Below are 20,356 nucleotides of genomic sequence, written 5' to 3' on the forward strand. Positions count from 1 at the left end.
TTTTTTGATTTATTGTAGAGATGAGGTCTCGCTTCCCAGGCGGGTCTCGAACCCGTGGGCTCAGGCAATCCACTCACCTCAGCCTCTCCCAAAGGCGCAGGATTATAGGCTGAGCCACCGAGCCCGACCATTCTTTCTTAATGTGTCCAGTTCTTCTCATGCTGATCAAATGAAAGTTTGGAATGGTTATTTATCAAGCCCATCTGATCCCTCTTCCTGTGTTCCCTTTCAGACACCATTGTGTTCCCTAACCTTCCAGATTTACAGACCAGAAGTCTTAGAACCACATAGATTCTTCCCACTTGGCCCTTGAGCACCTCTTGGCCAAATTACGTTGTTTAGTATGCAGTGTCTCTTGCATGTGTCCTCCCTTACATTCTTGTTATCTCTGCCATGATTCATACCCATAGCAGATCTCTCTTTTGCTATTCTAAAAGCTTCTTAGCTACTAGTCTCCTTATCTCTAAGCTCTGTCCCTCTAAGTATGTGATTTTTTGATGATCAAACTGTTTGTGGGCTAGAACTAGGAGATTAACATTAAAATAAAAACTAATATTCCTATTAGGCAAACTGTTTTCAAAAAACAGATTTGTTTTTGAAAAAATATTTGACTTCCAAATACATTTTAGACTGAGATGGTTTAACTGAATGTATATACTTTCCGATCTTTAACAGGTTCTTAGGAGTAGAAATAATCTTGAGATGAGAGCCAGAGATTCTTAATCCTAGTAAGCAGAGTTTTAAAGATGTTCTGTTTTAGAAATTTAGGAATATAACACATATTTATATCCAGCTAGAAAGTCAATGCATTTCAACTTATTATGAACACCAGGATTGCTTGGAAGGAGAACCCATACATTTTATTTTCCACAAAAAGTTTGGGGAAACTCTGACTTTTACTCATAAGAGATTTCACATAAGGTCTCTAGAAATTGATTGCCTGAGTTCAGATCCCAGCCTCACAACTTACTAGCTGCAAGACCTTGATCAAATTGCTCAATCTCCCTGTGCCTTAGTTTCCTTAACTGAAAATTGGGGTTATAATAGTTCTGAGGGTTAAATAAACTAGAATATGTAATGTACTTAATGCAGTACTTAGAAATAAAATGTATGTTAAGCTATTGTTATTTCTGTCTTTATTAAATTGCTTGAAACCTGTTATATGCTTTTGTAATACAGATTGGAATTCTGTAGTGGTGCTATTTGTTTCTTTTAAAAAAAAATTTATTTTAAAGATGTGGGATACAATTTAGGGTTAGGCATACAAATGGCCATTGTACAGGTAAAGTTTGGACCTCACTTTGGTCCCCACTTGACCTGGTTTGTCATCAAATATCCTTATTGATGGAGTGTGCCCTCCCCTGCTCCTCTCCCTTCCCCCACTCTCCTGGCAGTTTCCTACTACTGCCAATTCCTTTCTTATAGTATTATGATTATTGTTCAGGGCCCACTTATGGGTGAGAACATGTAGCACTCAGATCTTTGTTTCTGTGATAGATCACTGAGTATTATAGACTCTAAATCCATCCAAGTTACTGTGGAGCTCATAATTTTGTTCTTTATGGCTGCATAATATTCCATCGTGTATATGTACCACATTTTTTTAAATCCAGTCAGTGGAAAGCACAGATGATTCCATGTTTTTGCTATTGTGAATAATGCTGCAATAAACATGTGTGCGCAGGTGTCTTTTTCATAGAGTGATTTGAATTCCTCTGGTTGTAGTCCCAGAAGGAGGATTGCTGGATCATAGGGAAGGTCGATTTTTAGATCTTTTAAGGAATCACCACACTGTTTTCCACAGAGACTGTACTAGTTTACACTCCCACCAGCAGTGTAGAAGTGTTCCCTTTTCACTTCATCCTCCCTAGCATCTGTTGTTTTTTGAGTTATTGATGATGGCCATCCTGACTGGAGTTTTGTGGTATCTCAGTGTGGTTTTAATTTGCATTTCTTTGATGACTAATGAGGCTGAGCATTTTTTCATGTATCTGTTGGCTGCTTGTATGTCTTCTTTTGAGAACTGTCAATTCATATATTTTGTAATGGAGCTGTTTTTTTTTTCTTTTTAGACACATTTGAGTCTTTTTCTCTTCCTTCTTTGTGATTGCTCTACTAGTGAGTGTTATACTTAAGTGTGTTTTCATGATGGTGAATATTATCCTTTCACTTCTAAGTTTTAGACTCCTTTGAGTATTTATTATGGGGTGGGTCTAGTGGTGATGAATTCCCTCAGCACTTGCTTGTCTGGGAAAGACTTTATTTCTCTGTCATTTATAAAGCTTCATCTTGTTGGATAGCAAATTCTTGACTGACAGTTATAATATAGATTGAGTGTCTTTTATCTGAAATGCTGGGACCAGAAGTGTTTCGGATTTCAGATTTTTTTAAAAATTTGGAATATTTGTATTATACCCGTTGAGCACTCCAAGTCCATAAATTGAAATGCTCCAATGAGAATTTCCTTTGGGCATCATGTTGGTGCTCAAAAAGTTCAGGTTGTATAGTATTTTGGATTTTATGATTTGGAATGCTTAACCTGTACTCTGTACTTCTCCTTCATACCACTTATTGCAGTTTGAAATTATATGCTTGGATAGTAATTTACTTAAATGCTTTCTCCACCATTAGACAAAGATTTCTGAGAATAGAACCTCTATTAATTTTGTTCATCATTGGATCCTTGGCACCTAGAATGTATAAGGCACTGAATTCATTGAGTGGATTAAGAAGAGATTACTTCAGTCTGAGCGTTTCCCAAAAGTAATTAAAATCCTTTTCTAGAATGGGGAGACAATCAGGCCTATTATTTTATGAAGAAGTGTTTGATTTATAACCTATTAACATGGTTAACTGCAAACTGAATGGTGTGGTTGTAAAGACAATGGGATTGATATTAATATATGATTCGTGGAAATGAACTTTTGTATCATAGTTATACTGTACATCTTTGATATAAATGATGTTAATTACTTTTATATAACTTTTAAGATTGTATAAATACTATTGCATGTTACCATATAAACAATTTGGTTTTGAAGTAATTGATGCAACCTCAGCTTGCTGGGCTCAGGTGATCGTTCTGCCTTAGCCTTCCAACTGGAACTATAGATATGTACTACTACGCCCGACTAGTTTAAAAAAAAAATTTGTTGTAGAGATGCGGTCTTGCTAAGTTGCCCAGGCTTGTCTTGAACTTCTAGGTGAAGGCAATTCTCTCACCTCTACCTCCCAAAGTGCTGGGCTTTGAGTCGTGAGCCACCATGACTGGCCCTGTTTTTTATTTTAGAGTTGTGGGGTACAGTGGGAATTTACTACATAAGTAGGCAACATGAAGGTGAAGTTTGGGCTTCTTACTGACCCTCTGTCCCCTGATAGTGGGTCAGACACCTAATGTATTGTCATGTGTCCCCCTCCCTCTCCCCTAGCAGTGTCTAGTGTCTGCCAGTCTCGCCTTTGTGCTAGTGTGACTAGTGTTCAGGGCTCGCTTATGAGTGAGAACATGTGGTATTCATTTTTTGTTTCTGCGATCGTTTGCTTAGTATGATGGTCTCCAACTGCACAAGTTGCTGCAAAGGTCATGATTTTGTTTTTCTTTGTGGCTACATAATATTCTGTTGTGTATATGTACCACATTTTCTTTATCCAGTCCACTTTCAATGGGCAATACAGTTGGTTTACCATGTTTTTACTATTGTCAATAGTGCTGCAATAAATATGTGTGTGCAGGAGTCTTTTTGGTAGAGTGATTTATGTTCCTCTGGGTATATTATCAGGAGAGGGATTGCTGAGTTGAATGGTAGCTCAATTTTTAGTTTTTGAGAAATCACCACACTGCTTTTCACAAAGTTTGAACTAGATTACATTCCCACCAACAATTTAGAAGCATCTCCTTTTCTCCACAGCCCTGCCAACACCTGTTGTTTTTTAAATTTATTAGTGATAGTTATCCTTACTGATGCTAGGTGGAATCTCATTGTAGTTTTAACTTGCATTTCTCTGATGATTAGTAAGGCTGAGCATTTTTTCATGTGTTGGTTGGCTGCTTGAATGTCTTCCTTTGAGAAAAGTCTGTTCATGTTCTTTGCCCACTTTTTAATAAGGTTGTTTGGTTTTTTTCCTTTCAATTTGTTTGAGTTCCTGGATGTTAGGCCTTATCTGATGCTTAGTTTGTAAATATTTTTTTCCATTCCATGGATTGTCTCTACTTTTTTGATGATTTATTTTGCTGTGCAAAAACTTTTCAGTTTGATAGGATTTCTCTTGTCTATCTTAGCTCTTGTTGCAATTGCTTTTGAGGACTTGGTCATAAATTCATTGCCTACTCTGATATTCAGGAGGGTGGTCCCTACGTTTTCTTGTAAGGGTCTTATAGTTTGAGGTTTTTACATTTAAGTCCTTGATCAATTTGAGTTGATTTTTGTATATGGTAATAGGTAGGGATCTAGTTTCATTTTTCTATATACGACTAGCCAGCTTTCCTAGCTCCATTTGCTAAATACGGTTTCCTTTCCCCATTGTTTGTTATTGATGGCTTTGTCGAAGACAAGTTGGTGAGGCACCAAGTTTTTATTTTCAGATTTTCTATCCTGTTTCATTAGTCTATGTGCCTGTTCCAGTACTAATACCATGCCATCTTGGTTACTGTAGCCTTGTAATAAAGTTTAAAGCCTGGAAGTGTGATACTTCCTGCTTTGTTCCTTTTGCTGAGAATTGTTTTGGTTATTCATACTCTATCTTGCTTCCATGTGAAATTCTGTATTGTCTTTTCTAGGTTTGTGAAAAGTGATGTTGACAATTTAATAGGGATTGCCTTGAGTCTGCAGAATGCCTTGGGTCGGATGGACATCGTGACAACATTGATTCTTCCAATTCATGAGCATGAGATGTTTTTCTATGTATTTGTGTCTTCTCTGATTTCTTTGAGCAGTGCTTTGTAGTTCTCATTGTAAAGGTCTTTCACTTCTCTAGTTAGGTGGATGCCAAGGTATTTCATTTTTTTGTGACTATTGTGAATGGGATTGTGTTTATTATTTGGTTTCTCAGCCTGTTTGTTGCTAGTATATAGAAATGCAGCTGTCTTTTGTGCATTGGTTTTGTATCCTGAGACTTTACCTAAGTCATTTATCAGTGTGAGAAGGTTTTTGACAGACTCTCTAGGGTTTTCTAGGTATAGAATCATATCATCTGCAAAGAGAGATAACTTCCTCTTTTCCTATTTAGATACCCCTGATTTTCTTCCTTACTTTTTTTTTAAAAGCAGGATTTATTGAGAGGACAGGAAAGCTCCCACAGTGGGAAGGGACCTGAAGGAGTTGCCCTACCCCTGATTTTCTTCTACTGCCTGATTGTTCTAGCTGGGACTTCCAGCACTGTGTTGAAATAGGCAACCTTGTCTTCTTCCATTTCTAATGGGGAATGCTTCCAGCTTCTGCCCATTAGGCATGATGTTGGTTTAAGGTTCAAACAACCCTTTAATATAGCAGAAATAGGTTTTTATCTCTAAAAATAATACCAATAAAATATCGGGCATCATTTGGAATTATAGCAAACAAAAAAATAATAAATGCATTATTTTCTTCTCATTCCAAGTTTGGTGTAGGTACCCAGGAAACACCTTACAATTCTAGTTACTGTATGTAAAGACCTGATAGAATTGGAGAAAGTCCAAATAATTTTAGTTTAATTCAACAAGTATTTTTTAGTGCCAAGTCTGCACCATTCACTGTCTTAAGGGATCCGCAAAAGAATATGACCTACTACTGTCCCTCAATGAACTCCTCATGCAGAAGAGAAGAAAGACTTGTGAATAAGTGGTTATAATACTGTGAGATAAAAGCAGCAGCAAAGGTCTGCAGTGTATAGAGGTTGCAGGAAATAAAGCATCAGGAACAACTTCCCGAAGGATGAGATAAGTGAACTAGGCTTTAAAGGATGTGCTAAGATTTCATTAGGTGGACAAAAGAATCCGGGATATTTGTAAGATAAGGAAATGCTTTATGTATGAAATATCATGGTGTATTCAGAGAATTATAAGTAGTTCAGTGTTAGCAAAATAAAATTGTAAGTGATTGAATACTAGGCTGGAGAGTTTTAAGGGGGCTAATTAATTCATCAGCAACATAAATTTATGTTTTATGATGATCACTCTGGAAGGTAACTCTGCTGGCAGGTGAGATATCAGCTGAGAGACTCCTGAAAGATTTCCAGGCAGGATATGGGTCTGAATTGAACAGAGGATTATTAGGAACTGAGAAAAGTCAGATACGAGAGAGGTATATATGAGATAAAGCACTTTGAATTGGGTGCTTGATTCATTGTGGGGTAATGAAAGAAGAAATGGGTCAAATAGGCAGGCCTTGGAGGAGCTTCTGCTTCATAAAGAAAAGTGAAACTAAACTAGATATTTCAGTCTGGAGAGGTAAAGGCTGGGAAAGAATAAGGAAAAATTCCCATTTTGAAGTCTGTAAATTGAATTTAGTCTGGATTATCAGTGACAGCTAGAATGAAAGGTCACCCTCTCACATATGGAAAAGGCAAATATGAGATCAATATGAGTTTTTAATACTTCATAAGGCAGACATTACACTTAGGGAAGTTTAGATCCCAGTTCTCCCGAAAATGAATGTATTCAACATAAGTTTAGTCAATTCTAAAAAGAAAAATTTATATGGTTATTGAGAAATCAGGTTTTTCTGAATGTGAAGCTGATATTTTGAGGGTGAATATAATCATCTGTTTCCTGATTCTTTAGTAGATGAACAGTAGTAGGTGGTCCATAGAGTTGTTCCAGAGTTAAAATATTTGTAGATAAACTCCCTAGAAATTGATTACAGAGGCAATTAAAAGAAACACTACTTATTTGTAGAGTTTGATGTTCTTGAATAGTGGTTCTCCAATATTTTAATCTTTATATATATATATATATATATATATATAATTTTTTTTTTTGAGTTGAAGTCTCACTCCATCATCCAGGCTGGAGTGCAGTAGCACACTCATGGCCACCCCAGCATCGACCTGCAGGGCTCAGGCGATTCTTCCACCTCAATCTTCCAAGTAGCCAGAACTACAGGCGCACTACCATGCCAGGCTAATTTTTTGATTTATTGTAGAGATGAGGTCTTACCAAGTTGCCCAGGCTGTTCTCGAACCTGTGGGCTCAGGCAATCCCCTCACCTTGGCCTCCCAAAGTGCTGGAATTACAGGCTTGAACCATCGTGCCCGGCCCTTTTATACTCTTAAAACTCAAATAACTTTTATTTATGTGGCTTATATCTATTGATACCATTAGAAATTAAAACTGAGAAAAATATTCATTACTTCATTTTAAGATGAAGACATTGATCCATCATATATTTAATTAACTATCTTCCAAAGGAAAAAATGTAGTGAGATGATCGGTGTTATTTTACACTTGTGCAAATCTTTTTAGTTAGTTTAATGGAAGACAGCTGAATTTTCACACATATCTCCTTCCCCGTTTAGTTTGTTGCAATATAACCCACTACACAGCTTCTGTAAAAACACTGTACCTCCAAGAGAAATGAGAATTAAACTGGTAGATGATGGTTATTGTGAAATGGTTTTGACTTTGATGATCCATTGACAACAACAGTTTGAGGATTGCTGTTCTCCAAGAAGCAGAAATTTTTGTTACATACACAAATAAAGTATTTCTTTATCCTCATTCCACATTTTGTATAAGTAGATCCTTCTTAAGAATTTGTACCATTATTCACTGGTCTTGTCCTATGCCTCTGGCCTATGATCTGCCTAATAAATGAAGTCAAGTCCAAGACAGAATTTGTTAGCCTTTTGTGATCTTTTACCCTTTTCAATCTAATGAAGCATAAGTTCATCTTCCCCTTATTCCCACTATTTTATTCATAATCTCTCACTTTACTGGTAAACTGTAAAGGTGCTTCTTCAAACTAAATTCTGAGGAGGGGAAACAAGACTGTAATTGGGGTTCTCTCTTTGTATCTTGGAAGACTTAGTAGAGGGAAGGGAAACCACACTATGGCCTGAAGTCTGGACTCCTTCAAAATGCACAGCCATGATCTGGGCACAGTGACTCACACTTGTAATCCCAGCACTTTGGAAGGCTGAGGCAGGGGGATCATTTGAGGTCAGGAGTTCAAGACCAGCCTGGGCATCATAGTGAGATCCCATCTCTACAAAAATAAAAATACATAGCTGGATATGGTGGTACATACCTATACTCTTAGCTAGGAGGCTGAGGTGGGAGAATTGCTTGAACCCAGCAGTTCAAGGCTACAGTGAGCTACGATCATATCACTGCACTCCTGCCTGGGTAACAGAGCAAGACCCTGATTCTAAAAACAGAAATAAATGCATATATCTACAGCCATACCGCCCTGAACTCATCCAATCTCATCTGATCTTGGAAGCTAAACAGGGTTGGGCCTGGTTAGTTCTTGGATGGGAGAAATAAATACATAATCATGGACACTGAAGACCATTTCCTGGAGGGATACCTAGAATGGTAAAGAAAAGGTATCTTCAGAAAATATCAGCACTTCAACTGCACATCTCTGCTTTGGAAATACAAGAGCCTAAAAATAGTCTCTTGAGTTTCTCTACCTTTTATTCATTAGAAGCACCAATTATCTCCTCTCTTTCCTTTCTCATTCTGCTCTATCAATAATAACTTCATCTGATTATAAACACAGAGTGATGTGTCTTGTCCAGTAAGAACCAGTCTTTGTTTTTTAAAAATGCTTGTAAAAGCTGGGCTTGGTGGCTCAGCCTGTAATCCCGCGCCTTTGGGAAGCTGAGGTGAGTGGATTGCTAGAGCCCACGGGTTCGAGACCCGCCTGGGCAGCGAGACCTCATCTCTACAATAAATAAAAAAATCAGCCGGGCATGGTAGCGCATGCCTGTAATTCTGGCTACTTGGAAGGCTGAGGTGGAAGGATCGCCGGAGCCCAGCAGGTCAAGGCTGCGGTGACTGTGAGCGGCCACTGCACTCCAGTCTGGGTGACAGAGTGAGACTCCAACTCAAAAAAAAAAGAAAAAATGCCTGTAGAATCTATGTCACCATTTTCACTGTCACTACCCAGTTCTGTCATTCCTATTTAATCAACCTGTTGGGCTTTGGACTTGAGACTCCTTTTTCTCAATCCATCCTTTGTAATAATAGTGCCTGATTAATTTTTCCCAGACACTACTATTATTATGACACTCCTTTACTCAAAAATCTTCAGTGATGCCTTAACTTATACCATGGTATAAACCTACTTTATCTCTACTATCCTTCCACTTTCCCATGAACTCATAATCTTAAATATTCTACCATAGTCCTGACTGTTTCCTCACAATTCTGCATATTTCTTACCTCTGTGCTTGTCTTCATGATATTCCTTTCACCTAGAATGTCCTATTTTTTCTTTTGTCTAAATCCAGTGACTTCTTCAAGAACCAATTCCTGCAAATGGTTTTGACTTGACCAGTTTGTCTTTATTTATTTCTCTCTCCTCTGATAAATGGTAATATCTGACGTTTGTACCATACAGTTTGATATGTAACTACATACCATTATTGTTTGTTTCAATTATGTTAATTTTTTCTCTGCAAATAGATAGTAATTTTCTTGAGAACCTGTTTAGACTTTAATTCTAGGAAAGACTGGGCTTCTTAAGTTGGGCAACTGCCCAATTGTTTTTCCAAGATTATTTACTCTATTATCTTTATGCTAGTTAAGTTAGGTTGGTCTTATGTTTGAGCACAAGTTCAAGTCTAATAAATAACAGCCAGCATAATGTTATTTCTAAGTGTAGTTGTCATGTACTCATTCTGAATTTATCAAACTTTATTTTATAGCTATTTCTGCATTTGAAGTTCAGCCAGTTTCCACTGAGGTCCATGAAGGTGGTGTTGCTCGATTTGCGTGCAAGATTTCATCAAACCCTCCTGCAGTCATAACATGGGAATTCAATCGGACAAGTCTTCCTATCACTATGGACAGGTAAATGTAGATTTTGTCTTAGGAAGTGATACAGGAGTAGTAAGGACCTCATATGAGATTATGTAGGGATAAAAAACCATCATGAGCCTCATTTTCACTTAGGGTAGTAATAACTGATTTCTTAAGACATTTCAAACTTAACCAAAGAATTAGATCACCAGTCTCTGGCACATGGGGCATGGTTTCTGGCTCAGATCTGAATTTAAATATATTATCCTACTGCTTTGCTTCTTTCCTCAACCATCTGTTCTAACCATGGGACCATCTAAGTATCTGGACTGCAGTCCACGGTTTTAGGAAACTAAATCACACCTTCACTGCTGGGAAGAACATTGCTGATATAAGGGTCTCTCATGTATGTCTTGGTAGCTGCCCACTCCTGTCTTTGCCTTCTACTTCCCAAGCCCCTCTTTACTACAAACACACACACACACACACACACACACACACACACACACACACACACACACACACACACACACATACACCTGCACACATGCACATACCTAGTGCTCTGGGGTGTTTGGGATTTGGGAAGCAAGAACTTGGTAGCAATTCTAAAAAGTTTGATTCCTGCCCTGCTGCTAAGTAGGCAAATTCATTTGCTAAAATGGTAGGCCACTAAGATGGAAGAACTTATTCAAGGAAGTACTTTATTTTTTAAAAAAATATTCAGTTATATCTTGGAGAATACATTGATTTTTTTTCTTAATAGTAAAAAATCAGGAATTTGAAAAGCATCATACTAAGCACGGGGCCACCAGATGACTAAATCTAAGCTAAAATGTTAAATGAGGCTCTATGTAGATTTCACAAAGGCAGATTTCATTTCACAAACCATATCATGCAGAATTACTTATGTTTTAAAGAGTTTCTGAGACCCAGATGAAAACAATAGGCTCAAACTAATATTTTAAGAAGTCTTTAAAGTATTGCTCTAGCACTGTAAAAAGATTGATTATATTCATTCCTGTCATAGAATATGTTAAATAAAATATGAAATCTACTGCAAAAAGTCTAGTTATCTTTCTTCTCATAACAGGATAACTGCCCTACCAACAGGAATATTACAGATCTATGATGTTGGTCAAAGGGATGCTGGGAGTTATCGTTGTGTTGCTACTACTGTAGCTCATCGGCGTAAAAGTATGGAGGCCTCTCTAACTGTGATTTCAGGTACCACACGGAGTGCTTTTTTCATTTTTATGACTTTTTATTGGCTCAGTGATTACGTTTTCTCTTCTGACTGGGATGGTATACTATAAAGTAGAATTTTATTTAAATTATTATAATATATTTGGAAAGTAATTCTCTATATATTAAGCAACGCTTCTTTCACAAACTAACTTGTATTCTGTTATATCAATATTTTTAAGAAAAATTGAGTATTTGTTTTATAAATACATTTGGCCCTTGTTATCAATGTGGAATTGGCTCTAGGACCCCTGCAGATACCAAAGTCCACTGATGCTTGGTCCCTTATTTAAAATGACGTAGTATTTTCATACACCTATGTACATCCTCCCATATACTTTAAATAATCTCTGGATTATTTATAATAATGAATATAAGATAAATTCTATGTAAATAGTTGTGATGCTGTGTTGTTTTTAAAATTTGTTTTATTTGTATTGTTTGTTATTTTTATTGGTTTTTTTGAAAATACTTTTTATCTGTAGTTGATTGAATTCACAGATGTGGAACCTGCAGATACTGGGGGCTTGAGTGTATTTCACTTTTGTTTTTAAAAGTACAGAGAGTAAAAAAAGAGAATAACAGTAAACTGTTTCTACCAGAATTATCCATTGTTGATAAAGATATATTTGTTTTCAGTTTGATATTCTTTTGTTTGTTGTTTATAAATACTATGATTTGCTTTTGTAAAAGTGATACATCTTTGTTATAAAAAGTAATATTTATGAAAACAAAAATATACAACTTTAATATTAAAACATGTTTTAAAAGTACAAAATAAAAGCTTAAAAATGTAAAAATTATTGCTAATATTAAGCAATCATAATTTTATATATTTTGTCATACATTAGTATAGCTAGAAGGGAAACTAGAGAGATAACTATGAAGAAAGAAATACATATTTTAATAAAATAGAATTAAGCATAGATATTACTTTTTAAGACAACTAAATTTAAATTTACTTGAATGCAGTAGAAGAAAACCTGGATTAAAGACTTTGTTGAACTTCACGTGAAAGTTTATTCTTCACAAGAGATATTACTTCTTAACAGATCCCTTAAGGTTAAAAAAATAAATTTTGAAAATCATTAAGCCGTTAGAGTTATATATTTAATGCCATGCTTTATTTAAGGTAGTATCTGTTGGATTCTTGGTATGAAAGATAAATACAGAAGCACCCTCAATACTTCTTTCCTTCTTGCCCACTGTCATGTAAATTCTTAACAAGATTAGTAAAAGCATTAAATGAATGTTTAAACCTTAATTAAAACTGAATGATTTGAAAGTAACCCATATGTCCATCAAATGACGAGTGGATAAAATGTATTCTAGCAATACAGTTAAATATTATTCAGTTATTATTGTTCAATAAAAAGAAATGAAGTATTTGATACATGCCACAACAGAGATGAACCTTGAAAACATTGTACAAAAGACCTTATATTAATATGGTTTCATTTATATGAAATGCCTAGAATAGGCCTATCCAGAGAGACAGACAATAGATTAGTGGTTACCGGACTGTGGAGAGAGCAGACGGGAGTGACTGCTAATGCACTGTGGTGATAGTTGCACAACTGAAAATTCTAAAAAACCATTGAATTATATATTTCAAATAGGTGAATTATATGGTATGGGAGCTATATCTTAATAAAGTTGTTTTTAAAAAAGAAGTAAATGGTAAGAATAGGTGTTTTAACTCATTTCACTTATTATATCTTACTTATAATTTATTTTTTATATTTTGTCTTTTCTTCCCCAAAGCTAAGGAGTCTAAATCTTTCCATATACCAAACATTATAGCAGGTCCACAGAACATCACAACGTCTCTTCATCAGACTGTAATTTTAGAATGCATGGCTACAGGAAATCCTAAACCAATCATTTCTTGGAGCCGCCTTGGTAAGTCTTCCAGGGGCGGGGGAATGCATCTTTCTTACTCTGCTCATTCTAATAAAACTGATAAAAAATGTTTATTTTATATTTAAAAATGAATGACTTTTTAACTTTTTGGCATTTCAGTGTGTAAGAAAAATGTTTTAATATGGAGAATTTCATACTTTTCATAATTGATTGTTTAGCTAGTGGTCTTCCGACATAATTTTAGATTATAAATTCATTCTCTCATCTGAGTATTCTCTTTGAAATAGATCACAAATCCATCGATGTCTTTAATACTCGAGTACTTGGAACTGGTAATCTCATGATATCGGATGTCAAGTTGCAGCATGCTGGAATATATGTTTGTCGAGCCACTACCCCTGGTACACGTAACTTCACAGTTGCCTTGGCAACTTTAACTGTATTAGGTATGTTTCCTTTCATTCTGCAATTAGGAGATGTACATTTTAATACTTGCTGTTTTATCCCATTCATTGCTTACTTTCACCTTTCTTGAGTTTCGTAGCATTGATACTAAGATTGATATGAAATTTTGTAATCCAATGATGAATTTTATTTTATTTTATTTTTATTTTTTTGAGTTAGAGTCTCATTCTGTCGCCCAGACTGGAGTGCAGTGGCCGCTCTCGGCCATCGCAGCCTCGACCTGCTGGGCTCCGGCGATCCTTCCGCCTCAGCCTTCCGAGTAGCCGGAATTACAGGCATGGGCTACCATGCCCGGCAGATTTTTTGATTTATTGTAGAGATGAAGTCTCGCTGTCCAGGTGGGTCTTGAACCCGCGGGCTCAGGCAATCCACTCACCTCAGCCTCCCAAAGGCGCGGGATTACAGGCTGAGCCACCGAGCCCGGCTCAATGATGAATTTTAGAAGAAAACTAAGTATCTGCTAAAAACTACAGAATCATTCTGAACTCACCATTCTGTTTGTATGTATACCATTATGTTCTTTCTTAAGTTCTCTTTTATGTCCTTCACACCTATTCATAAATCCATATACCTGTTTGCCAGTCTAAAATTCTAAACTGTTGATTATCCGTATGCTTTCATAAGCGGGCTTATAGTGGACTTAATTAAAAAGGACTGTGGATACACATATTTTTAGTGTGTTTGTATAGATGATCTTAATAGGGAAATCATGGAAGAAGTAGACACTAACTGCAGAGAAAAGGTGTCCGGATAGATATGTGGGGATATAGACAAGAGGCTCAGAATGTCAACATCTGCAGGAATGGAACTTGTGTTATTTGTCACACTCTTCCTTGACTCTTTTGTGTTGTTTCTGTTGGGACCATAGAAATATTTTCTTCTTTTTTAAAAAATAGCTCCTCCTTCATTTGTTGAATGGCCAGAAAGTTTAACAAGGCCTCGAGCTGGCACTGCTCGATTTGTGTGTCAGGCAGAAGGAATCCCCTCACCCAAAATGTCATGGTTGAAAAATGGAAGGAAGATACATTCAAATGGTAGAATTAAAATGTACAACAGGTAGGCTATGTTACCTTTTTATATAAGATATTATGGCTTTAATAATTTGTATGCTAAATGACTATAGTGATGTCAGCTACCTAAATTATCTTGATAATATAAATTAAACTAAAATAAAAAAGAAATTAACTTAAGATTTATAACATTAGCATGTCATAGATTCTCTTGTATTTTAAGTGTGGATTATGAAAGTGATAGATTACAATAAAATGAATGTTGAACAGTTCCCCAGACCTGGTTTCTTGCTGGTTAAGCCACTAGTTAAATTATCACAAGCAAAAATACTAACTTTTGGGGTCTCAGTTTCTTCTTCCATAAAATGGGGCACTTATAAGGAAATAATTAATTCTCTAAGAACTCCTCCACAGTTTAAACTTAATGATTTTAAGAATTCATTTTCATTAGTATAAATATGAATTCTTGTAACATTCTTACTCATGTTGAACAAAACTTTTAAAAATTTTGCTGACCTGAATCTTTTATATGCATTATAATATTTTATGAGTTAGATGGTATAAATTTGTTATGTCTTAATAAAGGCCAACTTTTAAAGAATAAATTGTTATCTAAACCAAACAGAATTTGGATATCACAAATACTTATGCATACTCAGAAATAAATAGAAATAATTTTATGTAATTTTTTGGGGGATTAGGGTCTCACTCTGCTGCCCAGGCTGGAATGCAGTGATCATGGCTCACTGCAGCCTCGACTTCCTGGGCTCATGTGATTCTTCCACCTCAGCTGGAACCACAGCATGCACCACCATGCCTGGCTAATTTTTTCTTTTTTTTTTTTGTAGAGACGAGGTTTCACTATGTTGCCCAAGCTGGTCTCAAACCCCAGGACTCAAGCAATCCCCTTGCCTTGGCTTCTCAAAGTGCTAGGATTGCCCAGCCAGTTTATATAATTAATATAGAATACTTTTTAGTAGGTTAGATTACACAGTTTTTTGTTCTCAGTAACTTTTGTGATTAAAAATGAGAGTACATTTAGGAATAGCAACTTTATTTTTACATTGTTCTTAGAATTTTTCATGGAAATAATTTTTTTCTTTCCTCAGTAAATTGGTAATTAACCAGATTATTCCTGAAGATGATGCTATTTATCAGTGCATGGCTGAGAATAGCCAAGGATCTATTTTATCTAGAGCCAGACTGACCGTAGTAATGTCAGAAGACAGACCCAGTGCTCCCTATAATGTGCATGCTGAAACGATGTCAAGTTCAGCCATCCTTTTAGCTTGGGAGAGGCCACTATATAATTCAGATAAAGTCATCGCTTATTCTGTACACTACATGAAAGCAGAAGGTAAGCAATTTGAGGAGTGTTTATTTTTAAGTGCTGCTTGCTATCAAGGATTTGCTTTCAGTAAAAAAGATGTCTTTGATATCCACAAAATATTATTGAAATTCTATAGCACTTATCTCTTTAATAAAATAATCTATCACTCTTGGATCTGTATTTTTCTCTAAAATTTATATAGTTGAATACTTTGTATGTTTAAGTATAGTTTAAGATTTTTATGGTTAGAAACAAGTACCAGCTAATGCAAAGCATCTCTGCCTATCAAAATCACAAAGTTGTGTACTTATGAATTTCATTCCAGCCAAGGTATTAATTTCTTAACTGAGACTTAATGTTCCAATTTAAGTATGCAGTTACATGGGAACAGTGGTGTGACTGTTTAATAAAATAATAAACTGTAGATACTATAGTGTGTTATTTTTAAGGGAGAAGGTAAGCATTATCAAATTCTCCATATATTTTATTTTGTATATTTTGAATATTTTTTGAAATCATGTAGAACTCTTTGAAAACTGAATAGGACCCTCCTTATTGAATCTTTTTATTATATAAAAATATAAACCAAAGCTGTCTTAAAACTCTCATTTAGAATTATTGGTTCCTCCTTTTTATCCTTATATTTTACTTTTAGCAAAAATCTTAGAGGGAAAAGAAAAACTACTTATGCCTCCTAGAGATGTCTCTATTGAAAATTTTATGGAAAACAGGGTAGGTGCTTACAGAATTTTAGTTCTATATACAAAAGCCTAGCTTTTATGCAATATACATTCAAAACGAATTCAAACACCCAAAGAATGGTGATATAATAAAATTATCTATAGAAACAGGTGATTTGTTGTTGCTGTTGTTGTTGAGTTTTTTTGGTACTTTGAAGTAGTGTTTTGAAAAGGAATATTTCGAATGTAAATCAAGGGTCATGGTAGCAAGAAGAATGAACGTCTGATAGCTGAGCATGTTGTAGTATGTTAATTCCCTTTTTAGTGATTTATGAAGGTAAAAGGAATGCTGGTTTTGGTGGGGACCACTCTTGTTCACTATTATGGTTGTTTCATTAGAGCCTCCACATGCAGCTCAGTGGTCTATTCAGAGACAGAACAAGGCTTTTTAATTCAAACTCAAGGACCCTGTTTGGTAGGTCAGAAATCGTACTATGCAGCTCCTAATTAACAAGCCATTAGCCAGTCTGTTGTGAAATGCCTGTAATCTTGTCTAATTAAAATGCTATCAAGTTAATTCAGAAATGTGGGAAAACTTAATTCTGGAATTTGCCTTCTGTTTTGTTTATAAATCCAGTGTGGGGAGAAGGGACTTTTGTCCTTAGAGAGTTTTGATTAAGTTGACGTGCGTTTGCCACTAATTGTTCACAAAGCACAGTAGCTGCCAGTGCTCTTGTTTCACTTTACAAGCTTGCTCTGTAGGAATTAAATCCCACAAAGACAAATCCTCTTCTATACCTTGCCATACATAGTTTATTAAGAATTGCTCCACATTTTTTTCTCCTAAAAAAAATAACTCACTGTGGGACAAAGCATTTTGAGGCACATTCTGTGCCTCCTGGTTCTTTTCCTTTCAGTATAAATAAAGAACAACCTATGTCAGTCAAATTTAATAGAATCTTGAGGGGCAAAATGAGATCTTTTGCAGGACAACTTTTGGTTTGGTTTGTTGCTATAAAAGAGTGGAGACATTACATTCCCTACTGTCTCTCCATTTATGTTTAAAAGGGAAAAAAAAGTCATGAGTTTAAGCAAGTAAAGTTACACTTTCATGAATTACAGTATTTGGTTGTATTAAGCTCTGTTTTACTACTGTACCTCATCTCTTCTGTGGGATTTGATTAGATTGTAAGCGAAATTTAGAGAAGATGAATTCTTTTCAGTTTGATTTATTATGGAAAAATGCAGACTAGTAATTTGTAGTAAGCTATGGTTACTTTTAGAAAATAAAAACCTTCCTGTTCACATTCTGTAATGGGGAATGAAAGATAACAGACTGAGATTAGACCCAAGGACCAGTGTTGCACAGTGGAAAATGGTCTTGTTAATTTTATTTTGATTATTTGTAATTTTTAAACTTGGATTCTTTAATCTAGGTTTAAATAATGAAGAGTATCAAGTAGTTATCGGAAATGACACAACTCATTATATTATTGATGACTTAGAACCTGCCAGCAATTATACTTTCTACATTGTGGCATATATGCCAATGGGAGCCAGCCAGATGTCTGATCATGTGATACAGAATACTTTAGAGGATGGTAAGAAAGCATGATTCTAGATCTCTTCAGTGTAAACATTCATATGTTTCATTCATTTCAATGAATAAATGTATTTTAAATATTCCCTTTTTGGTTAAAAAACAAGTAGGTTAAACAGCAGGCCAGTTTGCCACTTCAAATCTGACTTTTGCTTTTGCCAGTATCATGATAGGGATAAAAATCACTTTTATTTACAATTTATAACATAAATTATAATAAAATTATTATATTACCCTTGTATTTCTTCCGTCTTTTCTAGTTTAATTGCAATAATTTTTACTAAATAGAAAAAAAGTGATCTTTTCTAGACCTAAGTAAATATAATGACTGTTACAGATTGAGTGTACATAATGACTAAGAAGAATCGGAGGTATTGGACTTCTAAAACTGAGAGTTTGTTATAGTACCTGTCAGTTAAAATTCTTATCACTTAGTATCTGTTGGTTTTTAAAAAAATCAGTATGCTTATTCTCCTTAAGGAGGAAAATATTACTTGTTCAGTTTATTGTCTGACCATGGATTGGAAATTGAGTTTTAGTTCTTTTGAGGGAAAGCAGGACTTCTTATATTCTTATAATTGATCTTCTTATATTCTTTTTTTTTGAGTTGGAGTCTTACTCTGTCACCCAGGCTGGAGGGCAGTGGCACGCTCCTGGCCACTGCAGCCTCGACCTGCTGGGCTCCTTCTATCCTTCCGCCTCAGCCTTCCAAGTAACCAGAACTACAGGCGCGTACTACCACACCTGGCTAGTTTTTAAAAATTTTTTATTTATTGTAGAGATGAAGTCTTGCCAAGTTGCCCATGTGGGTTTTAAACCCGTGGGCTCAGGCAATCCTCTCACCTCAGCCTCCCAAAGTGCTGGGATTACAGGCTGAGCCACTGAGCCTGGCCCTTCTTATATTCTTATTCTTATATTATTATAATGTTGGGAAATCTAATTTGTTCAGATAATCATAGAGAACTGTTTCTGCTCCTCTGACTCTTCATATCATGTTGTAAAAGAAGGGATCTCTCTCTCCAGAGATTTCAGAAGGTTGCCTGCCACTATATTTGATTCATTTTCCTGAAATGCCAGTTTTATTCAACTTATTGGAGAAAAATCTTGTCATATTAGACATCCTATATTATAATTAGAATACAAAGTTCACACTAATTTCATAGCTATAACTCTTATACTTCAAAAAATTACTTGCTGGGTTATAACTCTGGAGTCCTAGGCTTTCCCTTCCTTGTGTAATTCCATGTCCCTTGCTTCAAAGACACTTTGCTAGACTTATTTGAAAAGTATTCTCGTATTTTGTGTGAATATTAAATATTCTCATATTCATTCCAAATAATAACAAAATAGTCACAACAACAATGAAGAAAGCCTTACTTTCTTCGGTTCCAAACACTTGGTCCTCTCTCGTTATTTTGAAAAAATTTTTTTCCAGCTTGTACGCTGTTTTACTGAAAACCTCTTCTAGGACTGAAAGTATCTCTTCTTTACTATGTTTTTCGTTGCTGATAAGAGAATTCAGTAACTAGTGGTGTGCTTAAGTAGCAATTTGATTCTAAACATGTATAACCAACCTCTTTTCTTATATGACTAGTTCCTCTGAGACCTCCTGAAATTAGTTTGACAAGTCGAAGTCCCACTGATATTCTCATCTCCTGGCTGCCAATCCCAGCAAAATACCGGCGTGGCCAAGTGGTGCTGTACCGCCTGTCTTTCCGCCTAAGTACTGAGAATTCCATCCAAGTCCTGGAGCTCCCGGGAACCATACATGAGTACCTTTTGGAAGGCCTGAAACCTGATAGTGTCTACCTGGTTCGGATTACTGCTGCCACCAGAGTGGGGCTGGGAGAGTCATCTGTATGGACCTCACATAGGACACCCAAAGCAACAAGTGTGAGAGGTGAATTTCTAAAGACTATTGAGGAAGAATAGTATTTTCACTTCTTTTTTTTTTTGAGTTGGAGTCTCACTCTGTCGCCCAAGCTGGAGTGCAGTGGCACGCTCGTTGCCACCCCAGTGTCGGCCTGTTGGGCTCTGGCGATCCTTCCACCTCAACCTTCCAAGTAGCTAACTATAGGCACGTACTACCATGTCTGGCTAATTTTTGATTTATTGTAGAGACTAGGTCTTGCCAAGTTGCCCGAGCTGATCTCGAACTCACGAGCTCAGTCTGCTTACCTTGGCCTCTCAATGTGCTGGGATTACAGGCTTGAGCACCATGCC

General features: G+C 36.0%; 1 protein-coding gene across 1 annotated transcript in view; it reads left to right on the plus strand.

The window, feature by feature from the left end:
- Positions 1 to 20,356, plus strand: part of PRTG (protogenin) — a 127,189-nt gene that overhangs the window by 54,912 nt on the left and 51,921 nt on the right. The window contains exons 3-10 of the mRNA XM_008063063.2: positions 9,847 to 9,991; positions 11,034 to 11,167; positions 12,950 to 13,087; positions 13,336 to 13,494; positions 14,410 to 14,569; positions 15,633 to 15,880; positions 17,970 to 18,134; positions 19,728 to 20,033. Of these exons, the coding sequence (XP_008061254.1) occupies positions 9,847 to 9,991; positions 11,034 to 11,167; positions 12,950 to 13,087; positions 13,336 to 13,494; positions 14,410 to 14,569; positions 15,633 to 15,880; positions 17,970 to 18,134; positions 19,728 to 20,033 (1,455 nt within the window). The remainder of the gene's footprint in view (positions 1 to 9,846; positions 9,992 to 11,033; positions 11,168 to 12,949; positions 13,088 to 13,335; positions 13,495 to 14,409; positions 14,570 to 15,632; positions 15,881 to 17,969; positions 18,135 to 19,727; positions 20,034 to 20,356) is intronic.

Source organism: Carlito syrichta, unplaced genomic scaffold (assembly GCF_000164805.1).
Source record: "Carlito syrichta isolate Samal-C Ts95f unplaced genomic scaffold, Tarsius_syrichta-2.0.1 Scaffold306510, whole genome shotgun sequence".
Lineage (NCBI taxonomy): Eukaryota > Metazoa > Chordata > Mammalia > Primates > Tarsiidae > Carlito > Carlito syrichta.